Source organism: Pollicipes pollicipes, unplaced genomic scaffold (assembly GCF_011947565.3).
Source record: "Pollicipes pollicipes isolate AB1234 unplaced genomic scaffold, Ppol_2.1 Scaffold_5724;HRSCAF=6776_pilon_pilon_pilon, whole genome shotgun sequence".
In the NCBI taxonomy this organism is placed as follows: Eukaryota; Metazoa; Arthropoda; class Thecostraca; order Pollicipedomorpha; family Pollicipedidae; genus Pollicipes; species Pollicipes pollicipes.
Genome location: NW_023596746.1, coordinates 3627437 through 3640016, shown reverse-complemented (window position 1 = coordinate 3640016; position 12580 = coordinate 3627437). Strand labels below are relative to the sequence as shown.

General features: G+C 52.2%; 1 protein-coding gene across 1 annotated transcript; it reads left to right on the top strand.

The window, feature by feature from the left end:
- The first annotated feature begins 756 nt into the window (after window positions 1-756).
- On the top strand, window positions 757-11156 carry LOC119103328 (uncharacterized). Its single transcript, XM_037226827.1, has 5 exons — window positions 757-914; window positions 8134-8540; window positions 9178-9326; window positions 9934-10041; window positions 10414-11156. The coding sequence occupies exons 2-5, from the start codon at window positions 8252-8254 to the stop codon at window positions 10729-10731; spliced, it is 864 nt and encodes a 287-aa protein (XP_037082722.1). The 5' UTR covers window positions 757-914; window positions 8134-8251; the 3' UTR covers window positions 10732-11156.
- Window positions 11157-12580: the final 1424 nt, after the last annotated feature.

Sequence of the window (12580 nt, the reverse complement as noted above, 5' to 3'; positions counted from 1 at the left end):
GAGAGAGAGAGAGAGCACGCTCCGAGAATAGTCACTTTATGGGCTCCGGGCGCATCAGGCCCGTATCAAAGCCTTTCATTCTGCCCCGCGGTGAAACGAATATTTCAGCTCCGCGTGTTTATCTGTCAGTTACCGAGCGTGGATCACATTCGTTGCCATGTAACGATGTCCAGTTCATTGTTTCTTTGGAACTCATCTCCGTTCCTCCAAGTCAGAGTCTCATTTACGCCCCACGTATTCCATCGCTGATACCTCTCACGCCCGCCGCTGTCGGAGGACGCTTGTAAACGGGCCGCATCGAAAACAGGCCGCCGTTGTCGGACAGCGGTGCATCAAACACAGAGCACGACCGTCGAATGCGTGCGACGGCATATTTCCAGGACTATCGGGCAGTACTGCAGCGTACATCTAGCTTTTGACTGCGCTCACTCAGCGCTTGCTGCATGTGACTTGTGTGAGTCCATTAGACGGTGCCGTAGCGTCCATGTCCCCTATGGTCGTAGTCACGCAGAGGGTGCCGTCTGCGGCGTGCACCTCTACGTGGACATGAAACAACATGTCGTGTGTTCCCCGCCGCTGTTTTCCCGGCGCGTGCCTGTGTCTGTGTTGTAAAGTAACTCAGACAGTATCGCAGCGCGTGTCTATCTCGGTCGGCGCTGAGATCCCCTGAGGTGGTGCGAGCGCCTGGGGCCGTCACGGGGTGTGTACCCACCGCAGGAGCCGGCGCGTCCCAGCTCCTGGTGTGAGCCGGCGGTCGGGACCGCTCCGTCACGCGGCCGTTCGCAGCCGCCCCAGCCACTGCAGCCGGCCCAGGCCATCCAGCTGAGTCGGCCACGGGGCCGCGGCCCAGCACGACGCCGACCCGAGGCCAGCAGCCAGCCCAGCTTGCTGCTGGCCGACCAGCCGACCGCCAGGTTAGGCTGGGCTTGCACCCGACCTCGGCTCTGGGACGGCCCGCTGTCCCGCTCGCTCCTGGCGTCAGGTCAGGCTGGGCTTGCACCCGACCTCGGCCCTGGGACGGCCCGCTGTCTCGCTCGCTCCTGGCGTCAGGTCAGGCTGGGCTTGCACCCGACCTCGGCTCTGGGACGGCCCGCTGTCCCGCTCGCTCCTGGCGTCAGGTCAGGCTGGGCTTGCACCCGACCTCGGCTCTGGGACGGCCCGCTGTCCCGCTCGCTCCTGGCGTCAGGTCAGGCTGGGCTTGCACCCGACCTCGGCTCTGGGACGGCCCGCTGTCCCGCTCGCTCCTGGCGTCAGGTCAGGCTGGGCTTGCACCCGACCTCGGCCCTGGGACGGCCCGCTGTCCCGCTCGCTCCTGGCGTCAGGTCAGGCTGGGCTGCTACCCGACCTCGGCCCTGGGACGGCCCGCTGTCCTGCTCGCTCCTGACGCCAGGTGTCAATGATAATTACAAAGATAAAATGATGAATTTTTGCAGTGCAGGTAGGAATTTGGAACCGCAACACTCGTTAAGCATAGCATACAGAAGAAAAACACTGACCCCATCACTCTCATCGAGCGGTTCCACTTCAACGGATCAGGTTTGCGAGAGGTTTTGACGCATGACCTAATGTCATGACGCAGCTGCCTCAATCTCGCTGTCACTTCTTAAGCAAATGTCAATCAGCCGTTAGCGAAAAGCCACGAGAACGCAGCTTCTATGACGCAGATTTATGCGTCTGACACGCAGAACCTGTGCCGCGCTCGCTACCATGGAGACTCGTTGACATATTTTCCGTGCTTAATCCGTGGAGAAGGCTTCTATACATAGTATCAGTACCAAATTTAATGGCGAGCATCTTCTCTAGTCCCTGCATCACCAGCGCTGACCCCTCCCCCCCCCCCCTGGTGCAGTACTGACCCACCCCCGCGGCACGGACCATGTGACCATGCATGCATGGTCACATGGTCCATGCCGTGGAGGTGGGTCAGTACTGCACCAGGGGGGGGGGAGGGGTCAGCGCTGGTGATGCAGGGACTACTGACACCGCCAGGACTGTGCAGCACGGCGCCCATGTGACGTGATCACTATGCCGTTTATATCGCCTGACTACCATGGTGCCCATGTCGTCCGACTGCAATGAAAAGGTTCTATGGGTTAGACTGGGCTGCTTCGCGGGAATTTTTGAAGGGTGCGGTTGGCCAGCCGGCCAGCACAAAGGAATGACACTGGGCTAACGGCTTCAGTCATTTAAGAACCAATAAATTGATCCATGGGGGCTTCGTTTGACATTTTATGTCAAAACAAGCTGATATTTTGTGCGTGGTATGTGCGGAAATTCTTTTGTTCTGACGGATTGCACCGGGTTGGATCGGACTCACGCTTGACTCCGGATGAATTCGACTCGACTCAGAAATCAAGAACATTTTATGAGACCATCTGTCATCGAATTCTTTCAATGCCGATGTGAGTCAGAGTAAAGTTTCAGTGAACTCTATTGCCTATAATCATCCATAAGTCGGCTCACTCAGCATAGCGAGTAATGACAGATGTGATTCTGACAGATGTGACATGACCCACGAAAAGAGCATTACACGTACCGTTGTATTTCATAAAATGCATCCTCCTGTTTTCACCAAAAATGTGCCAATGGAACTCCGTGGGTTCAATATGCCTGAATCTGAACCGATTCGACTCGACTGTGTTCCGCTTCCCTGAAGTACAGTCGGGGTGATGCCACCCACTGTGTGCTATCACAATGATGATGATGATGCTATCCATTGTGAGTCGGGGGCGAAATTCATTCCGCTGGGGCGGAGTAAACACAGGTGAGTATCGAACTTAAAATCGATGAATTGACCTCGAATGAGGCCAGAAAGTCTGCTGTCGGCCTGACAAGCATTGCGCTCCTGGCATCTCGGTGCTATAAATAATCATGCTGAATATAATCAGCCGGCAATATACAGGAATAGGCTGGCTAAACGTCGACATCGAGCAAACTTTAAGATGTTTTATACGTATATTGGACGTTTCCAGGTGTTCATGTTATATCTCAATGACTGCTTGATGGCGTCGTTTAGCCGGCACCTCCCGATATGGGTTGTGTGTTTAACGTGAGTTGTTTCTGGCCCAGCATCTCATAAACCCATCGTAACTTGTGACATGCTGTCACTAGATCTTGTCGGTGGCTTCTGCTCATCAGCCGCTCGGGGCGTGATGTCTGTTCCTCTACTGACCTCTGTCCGCTGGCCGGTTCCGGTGACAACCCCTGAAATAGTCTGCAAATCCACAGGTGATCTCTGTTCCTCTTCTGGCCTCTGCCGTTCAGCGGCTGGCCCGGCCGACGAGCCCTAACTTGACCTCTGTCACTAGGCAGGTGACCTTTGTTTCTCTCCTGACCTCTGCCGCTCGGCGGTCGGTCCCGTTGACGACCCCTGACCCTGCGGCCAGATTCCCGCCGGCGCTGGCTATTGATCAGTCCAGCAGCGCCGCCGCTGTTGCCATTAGCTCGGCGTTAGGCCCTGTTGATTCGCGGTGCCAGGTGGGGCCCGGCACGCTGCCCTCCCTCCCCCCCCCCCACGCCCCTCCTGGCTAGACCCATGGTATACCCAGGCCCAGCGATCCTCGCGGTTTTAGCAGACATGGCCCTACTCTGCTGAACAGAAACAATGAGTCTGACGGGAATCCTGTAAAATGTTTCGATCTTTAAAAAAAGCAGACGTCTGGCACTGCCGCAACAAAATTAATGTGCATTGCACGCAGGGGCGTACGCAGGATTTCGTAGGGAGGGGGGACTGAAAATTTGTCAATGAGAACACAGCTTAGCGTGCCGCAGACGCTCGAAATTTTCAGCATGGTATAACAAGTATCGCGATTTCTTTACCTCCCGCTCATTTTCATGCCCCGAATTTTGTTGACGATAACGTTTGTTCGTTGCCATATTAATGCATGCAATAAATTTTATGACACACACCACCGGGCCACTAGGTGCTTGCGCCCCTGATCACGCAAATGGTCAGTCATCTCATAAGCTGTTACTGAATGCACTTGACCTTGAACAAGCGAACAGCAAGACAATGGTATTGGAAAATATTAGCGCTGTGGAGCGGAGTTGCAAGCATGTAAAATTCGACATTCTATCACATGTTTTCATTATTCAGCAAGCTATCCAGCTGCGACAGATGAGCTTCGGTGTTGACTGGAAAACTTCTGGATGTTCTCGGGTATTGCACTTCCTATCATCTCATAGTTATTCCAGCTGGTTCTGGGTTTGATCGCGCTACATTTTCCCTGTTTACCAATTAACCTGTGAGTAGGACAGTTTATGCGGGTACCTTATTTCGCTTTTCTCGCCTACCCAGTCTGTGTCAGTTAGCTGTAATCTTATCGTGGTTCGTAAACCAAAGTATGTAATCTGCCTAGCACTTGCAGGCCAGGGGCCTGAACAAGCGGCGTAATCGTAAGCCCAAATATCTGTGAATGGTGTGGTTTGTGTGGAGCAATACGCTTTGTAGAGGGTCTAACGTTGAAGCTTCGTATACATTTTCCGTCCTATTCGCGGGATAATGCATCAAATCGCCTGCACACGGATATTTATGGTGCAAGGAGCATAATTAAGACACCGACTATTAATTCTTTTGTGATGATGTGATCACGGATGAGGAGATCACTAGCAGGCCTCTCGCACAGCTTGGTTAATAGATTTTAGTCGGATTGGTATAACGCAATACATCACCAGGTGAAAATTGCATTGATTGCTGTGTCCCAGGTAAGCGCAAGTCCGGTCCGGCCTAAATCCATTTCCATGCGAATGGGGGAGGGGCCAACGCGACCTTGTGACTTCGTTTGTCTTTCATCAAAGCGATCCAGCGGGGCAATGAAATGGATAATTTTTCCTGACTCATATTGGGACGTATCTTAACGTTCCTGCAGTTGGAAAGTCGCTGCATTTTCAAACAGGTATTGGCACACCACTTCTGACTGTGGAAAGCCGATAATTGACAGAAGTAGGGTTTTATGCCATGAAAAAAGCCATGAAGAACCATTTGCTACGTCCGTCAAACTTATGGGACTGCCGTACGCAGTGTTAAGAAAATGCGAGAATGACAGTGGCATGATGAATCGACGTTATCTTCGATGTTGACATCAGTTGCACGAACGCTGCTGGGCGGATAAAGGAGCGTGCACGAGCGGACACGCGCAAATAACCAATGTCGTTGACAAACCCTGATGCCACGAGCTGATCCAGGGAAAGGCATGAGGGAGGCGGCTGCCCATATCAATACGTGGATAATTTCAAAGAGGTTATTTAGTGATGGGAAAACAGCTATGACATCCCAACTGATCATAAATATCGCACAACTGGACGCGTCATGTCACAGGGGCGGTGTCAGATACACAAATATGGGAAGAAAACTGGCCGGTTTGACTTGTATGTATTACATTCAGCCGTGCCAAACACGCGTTGTTCTCTAAAACCTTAGCATATCATAAGTGGGCCATCGACTTTGGGTGTTGCCAAAAGCGGATGAAAGTATTGCAAGGTGAGCCGGGGGGGGGGGAAGGAGGGGGGGGGGGGAGGAGGGGGGGGGGGGTCAAACGCTGCTATTTTCTTTATATCGTTTTGCTCAATATCAGATGTTTTCAACATTTTCCAGATCCTGTATCCGCCACGGATTCGAGAGTAGCTGCCATGTTTGCATTTTGACTTGCTATAGCCGTACCAGGCAAATGCAAAAGGGTGCAGGAGGTTTGAATGCTTTATTTAGACGTAGAAAACAGCTTCGATTCACCTCAATTTTTTCTTGCCATTTTTTATGATTATCGGGTAAAATAGTTATTAGCTGGTATTGGCCATGCTTTCATGGTTATGAGTACCGGCAATATAGCCAATTCGTACTTGATAACGTTGATCAACCGATGCCTCCAGGTAAATTGAAAATCCATAACTGTCAGCACCATAACTCTGAACTCATAATGGTCAAAAACCAGAAACTGTCTTGCTAATATCAAGTCCGTTCCGCTTCTTAATCTTTGTATTTCACTTCACGACCCTCGCATAACGTCTCCAACTCTGCACATTCCGCTGCCCTAGGCACAGGACAGTTGTATTGTGGGAACTCGTTACTAAGAGCGTGCTATCACCGGTGCATGTGTAGATCTATATTTGTAAACTATGAGCCATGCCATGAGTAATAGACATCGGCATGGGTATACAGAGCGAGTTTGTTTTCGCCACTGCCATGTCAGTGGGCGACCTTGAAAGTTCCGATGAGGGCTGGCACTGTAGTTGCATGCCTGGCAGCTGACATTTATCTACCTTAACATTTAACTCATTTGTCACCTTCCGGGCCTTTTAAACCGTGGCCGATCAGTGTTTTGCCCAGCTTACCGAGCCGACACGCAGACCGCCCACCGGTGCTCGCGATAAGTTCGCCGCGAGCTCGCAATAAACTTACACCGAATCGATGGCTAGTTGAGCTCTGGAATGTGGGTCGTTATAACGTCGACGGCGGTCACCCCGTGCAATGGCACTTCAAACAATCGCGTTCACTGCCGAGCTGCGTGCTTCAGGCCGCGCTTGCAGTTCTGGGATTCTGAGTTTCAAGTGTTGCGATCGTGGCAACGTCTGTAATCACCAGAACAAGCTAGCAGCCAGAATTCGGGAGTCAAGCCGCGCTGGACGCGGCAAAGTTGGTGCGCAGGTGTCGTGGCTGTGGCCCTCTCGGTAGGGGGCGTAGGTGAGCATTTCGGACCGACCACTGGCAACTGAGCTGCCGATGTGGCAGCCCCGCCCAAACGCCCCCAATGATTTGGTAGCAATGCTGGTCCTGAGTATTAACGCAATGCGCGGTTAAAGCAGTGTTCTGCTCGCCGCTAGCTTATGACATTCTTATTGCCAAGTCCAAAGTTGCATGTACTCTCCACTTAAACTGCGCTAGGTGTCATGAAAATAAGGGTCTTGCAAGTTCACTCACATTGGAAAGGTTATTCTTAGGTCGCTTTATCACATTAGTTGCCAATTTTCTAAAAGCTTGTCGCTTTTTGAAAAAAATTTCTCTGAAGACTGTAAAGCCGCCTCAATGGCCTCAGCTGGCCACGCAACTGGGCACTATTGCATGCAAATCGCATGCCTGTCACATTGGCCCATTAGTCGGGTGGCACCTGCTCAAGTCTAAATGTTTTTTTTTGTATGACTGCCCAATCCATTGGTCTGAGACATTGATGCGCTTCCAGTTTAAGAATTTGATTTGAAATAAAAACATAGACCGTTTTCTTTTGTAAAGAAAGAACCCACGGAATTTATGCGTCAATTCGAGGTCTTCAGGGCAAAACAAGGGGCCAGACGGATCTCAAATCCCGAAGCGCGTTCCTGTTCCCTTAGAATTCAGTGGCAGGAAGAGTACCGGGCGTACAATGCCTGGATTTTATAAAGACTTGGGCCAGCGGAAAACGTTCCGGGACAAAGTCACTTGGCGATGAATGAACTCCCCGCAACGAGACTGTCGCCAGTTGTAAGAAGCCAAAGAACACTGAAGCATTTATTGGTAGGTGTGCGTGCTTTGATGTGCTCTCAGCTAGTGCTGAAGATTAGGTTGCGTCTAAAATTATGCCTCCCACGCCCCGTCTATTGTCTGGTACGGATTGTGGAGCAAATTGTATGCGAAATTCTCGCTTCTCTGAGTGGCTGACACCAAGTGGTCGCGATGGCACGAGCAGACAATTCTCAAAGATAACACTGGGCGAACGCAAAACGCGGTCACACTGGATACAAAGATAATTACCTAGAAACGCTCCAACAGCATTACTTATGAAACGTTATATATTGGTATGTGGCACAAAATATACCTAGAGCGATGGAACTTGGCAGTGACATGAATCTAACTTGATTTTTATCATCCAAGTGTGCAAAACAATGTCTGATGCAAGAGAAATGTGGCGAATATTGATGCATGCACGTAAGGCATGTCAAAGATAAAAAAGGTAAACATTTAAGCGATAGACAACCAGTGTATGGTATTCCATGATGGAGTCAGCCATGACCAACCAATCTGTGCCCAATTTTCCTAAAAGAATGACTGCATGACGGTGTCCCACTGATTTTAACTGTGCTGTTTTCATTGGCGGCGAATTTGCTTGAGATCACGAGCGCTGGCCAATCAGCGTTCAGCTTCTGAACCATCACTGTCTCCTCCAGGCTCCCGGCTGGTCAGACGAGCTGCCCGGGCTCGGCATACGAGTACAGCTCCAGCGAAGAGTCCCTTTCGTCCGCCTCCTCCTCGCGCTGCTCGGTGGTGCGCCGCCTCAACACCACCATGCCGGAGCTGCGGCCCGACCGACGCTCCCCCAGCCCCGTGGCGCCAGTCTCCGCTACTTCAGCTTCTGACATCAGCCGGCAGATGGCAGGAACGGACGCGTCCACCGCGTCCACCGCTCTCCGCGCGTCGCCTCCAACCCTGGCGGAGCGAGAGCGCCCGTCCTTGTTCAGCCCCGTCAAGCCGCTGGCGCAGACGGAGGGCGAGTCTGTCGACATCGGGAGCAGTGGTGGAGCCAGTACCAGCGGCTCGTCGTTGTCCAATCTCACATCGACGCTCACGCGGGAAGGTGACATTGGGGGCTGCATTTTCTCCGCCGCACCCACCCTGCTTTCCTCACTGGTCGTTTCATTCTAAGCCCACACAAAGCCCTGTATCATCGGGGCACGCTGCAAGCATCAGCCATGAGTCGGTTTCATGGCCACCCTGGACTGATGAGGGGGGATGGGTGCCCCTGCCTCTGACCCGCCCGCACAAGCCCCATAGAAGAGTTTATATAGCCGGCGAGTCTCCTTAGCGGAATGCTTCCACGATGGACACGGTCCTGCCCCGCTTATCACTTCTCTCCTTAATTCCATGGCCCTGATATGGGCATTACCGTCCGAAACGGCTCGGATACAAACGACGACGTACCGGATTTTGCGTCGCACCATCCACAGTCACCGCCAAACTGAAGCCGGGGGCCTCTCGGCCCCAATACCGTCCAAAGACCCGCGTTGTTCTGCGTGCATCAGTGTTGGGGACTGCGTTCGTCCTCTGTTGTAACCCGGACAGACCTGAGAGCGACATGAACCGCTGCACCTCCATATAACTAAACGGTAGCTGATACCCCTCTTCCAAACCACGGGTCTCTAGAGTGCGCAGCAGCCGGCGGTGTGCCGTGTGCCTGCTCCGTGGTGACCTGATGCGGCGGCCCCGGCCGGCAGGTCAGACGCTGCCGGCGGTGGCGGCGAGCCTGCACGAGCTGACGGCCGGGCTGCGCGGCCTGTCCGACCGCGTGGCGACGCTGGCGGACGGCCTGGAGAGCTCCCACGCCGAGCTAGCCGTCACTAGGGCAGACGTGGCGGCTGTGCAGGTCAGTGGCCGCCGCGGGCACGGGGGGGTCCGGTTCGGAATGACTTACGACGTAGTCGTGCTGGGTTTTACGATTTGGACGGATACGCGTATGCGAGGTGTGCTGAATCAGCGTATCCCCTCAATTTGGCATTGCCGGCACCTGCGACGTGACGTGACCGACACCGGTATGACACCTGTGACACCTGTGACATGACGTGACACCTGTGACACTTGTGACGTAACGTAACTGACACCGGTGTGGGACGCGCTTGTATGTATGTAATGGATCGTCACGAAGGTTGACTTTGCCGCGGCACAAATATTCCTGCACTTCAGTGCAACCGTTTGTTTTTTTGCAATGGGTCCAGATAGTTTCAGTTATCCAGAATAGTCCAGAATAGTCAAATAGTCCAGAGTTCTAGAACGCTGGTGAAAATCACAGCCCACCCCAGAGTATCCTATTGGTTGAAGTCCCATTGATCTGGTATCCTCTGCCAACCTACTTTACCTGCCTTATGCCATTATTCACAAGTGTGTCCGGGTATTTTTTCGCGATTGCCATTAAGAGATCCAAGGCCATTCCTTTGCTAGCAATTGCTCGTAACGAGACGTTTGTTTCCACGTAGGGCAGCGTGACGTCACTGCAGACCCTCGCCGCGTCCCTGAACAACAGGATGGTCGCCTTCTCTGGCATGTTCCGCAAGGTGGACGAGCAGCTGCTGGACATGTGGTCGGTACGTAGCGTCAGAGCAGTACAGACATCAGCAGCGCTCACGTCCTCAGTGCTGATACTCAGGCGAGGGAGATCGAGCTCGTTCCATAATTACCGGGATATATGTGCGCTGAGACTATGTGGGTGACTTGAGTACCCAAAGATCGCGGCGGTCCGTACTCCACAGCCCAGAAAAAAACCGGTGGTAGAGAACTGAATTCACAGTCCTTCGCCGACGTGCTGAGCTTCCTGACAGTGCGAAGTCCGCCATCTTTCCGCCTCTCCTGCCGTCAGCGTCAAAATCTAAGCAAATGCGCCTTTAACTATGCCTCTGCCTAACTGCTCGCTCGTGCTGAGCAGCCTTGCCTGACCGCTGCTTCGCCCGTGGCCTTAGGAGATGGACACTGTCAACAACAACGTGCACCACGTGATGCATAAGGCGCTCGAGTACCAGGAGCAGAACGAGCGGATGTCGGCCCAGCTGGAGGAGATGCGAGCCGAGCTGCTGGCCGCCTTCCCCGAGAGGCTGCTGGGGATGCCGCGGTCCGCGACGACGCGTACCCCGCCCAGGAGTCAGGCGAGGTCAAGGTCGCGCCGCGACCGCCACGACTCGGAGCAGCTCTGCGAGATAGATGATCTGGTGGTCGAGCCGGCGACAGAGCCACCTGGTGACGGAGCGCAGGTGACGCCCTGTGACGACACCAGTCAGTAGAGACGGGTGCGCTGCAGGCGCCGGCAACGCGCCCCCGCGTCTGAGCTCTCCCGTGCTTTCCATGTTGGAAGGCGGATTTTTATTAATCATTTTTTACTTCGCGGTCAAGTGTTTTCCTCATTGCCTTGTCGTGTTGCTGGTACTTAACATTTGTCACTGTGATTTTCAAAAAATGGCGTGCTTCTTTAGTTGTGTTGATCTAAGACCGTTGACTCTGTACTTATCTGCGAGAACTATCAGAAACAGTCCTTCCGATAAAGAGGGAAGTAACTCCCGTGGAGATTCGTAGACGACTCCGAAGAGAATAGCGATCGGGCACTGGTGCCACGTTGAACATAGCTCAATATTGTATAGAGAAAGTGTACGTTGATGCGTGCAACAATCATGTTGACATAAATGTTGATGAAATAAAGTTAGTGAGCCTTTTAGGAGTATGGCACGTGTGGCAGTTGATAACGCTCCCCGGCGCCGCATTACACTTAAACCGTCAAATTACCGCAAATTATTTGCTGCATCGTTGGTCCTGGCAGATCGAACCAGAAAGAAGAAGAGGCTGCACGCTCTCCGTCCACCGACGAAACATTACATACCGAATATAAAAGGGCAACTACAGATCAGATACCTACGTTCCCATGAGCGCAAGGAGATGAAGCGATGGCGGAAAGACGCGCGAATGCACACATTGATTCACGAGGGTAGATACACAGGACGAAAGGGTACCCTGATGATGGTGCCTGCGACCAGATGCTGACTGATGCAGCGTCCAAAAACGGCTGTTTAAATGTTTAAAATGGGAGTGAGCTCATGCCTAAAGCAATGCTTCAAGCTCGGAAATGTTTGAAGCTCGAAGTTGAAAAAAATTGCAGTTTTATAATCGCTAAAAAACACGCCCTAGTCTGCACTCATTGATGAAAATCACTGATGCACTATGACCTATCACGCTGTCTATCACACAGTTTTCTACCATGCACCTCCGTCGGCACTCGTTAGCAATATTCTGACAACCAACATTTTGAGGCAATGGCATGCCACGGTCTCCCAAAAGAACCAACAAAAGCTGCTCGGCTGATTGCGGATTGATCTCTTTTTCCGGCTATAGACTTAAACCACTGCAGTAGAATAACTTCGGACAGCTTGCTAGCCTAACGTAACACAATTACGTGATATTTTGAGTTTGTCTTCTTTTTTGTTCAGTTTAGAACGCGATCACGATGAAATGAAGACGAACTGTCATAGGGAAAACAACCAACGGGTCTCAACATGCCTGGAAGCAATAAATCAGCTATCTCCAAATTTTAGACAATGCCGGCAGTTTTGTCACGCGAGGCTTAAGCATGAGCTTGAACCGGTGCCGGTAATGCCCTGGAGCCCGGTAGAGGCTCGGTTCCGCGTCTTGAACCGGTGCCGGTAATGCCCTGGAGCCCGGTAGAGGCTCGGTTCCGCGTCTTGAAACGGTTCTCTCGGCAGTTCGGTTGGATGAGGAAGATAGAGGGAGCTCAAGATGTAAGGCTGGTGCAAAGAAGAAGGGCAAGAAAATAGAAAAAAATGCGAATGTGATCTTAGGGATGGACGGGAATAAGTAAAAACATTTACAGGCACACTTCAAGCAAACACGAAGGACGTGAGTCCGTAAAGATATTCCCCGAAACCCAATGTGTCTCGGTAGGTCGCTTCTCCACCTGGGCTTACGGTACATGTAATGTCAAGCAATATCCTAAATATGTTTACGATCTTGGCTCATGAGCAGGAATGCCAGATAACCCAAAACTTAAATACCTAGTTAGCGAGAATTTCTCTGGAACGGATAGCATGCGTTAGTTTCAATTCCCACGTGCCTTTTGGAATATGT

Bases quoted from the DNA above. Each gene is read 5' to 3' on its own strand.
- LOC119103328 (XM_037226827.1), top strand. From the start codon at position 8,252: ATGCCGGAGCTGCGGCCCGACCGACGCTCCCCCAGCCCCGTGGCGCCA. The intron at 8,541-9,177 runs GTGACATTGGGG...CCCGGCCGGCAG, and splicing joins ATCGACGCTCACGCGGGAAG to GTCAGACGCTGCCGGCGGTG. The intron at 10,042-10,413 runs GTACGTAGCGTC...CCGTGGCCTTAG, and splicing joins AGCTGCTGGACATGTGGTCG to GAGATGGACACTGTCAACAA.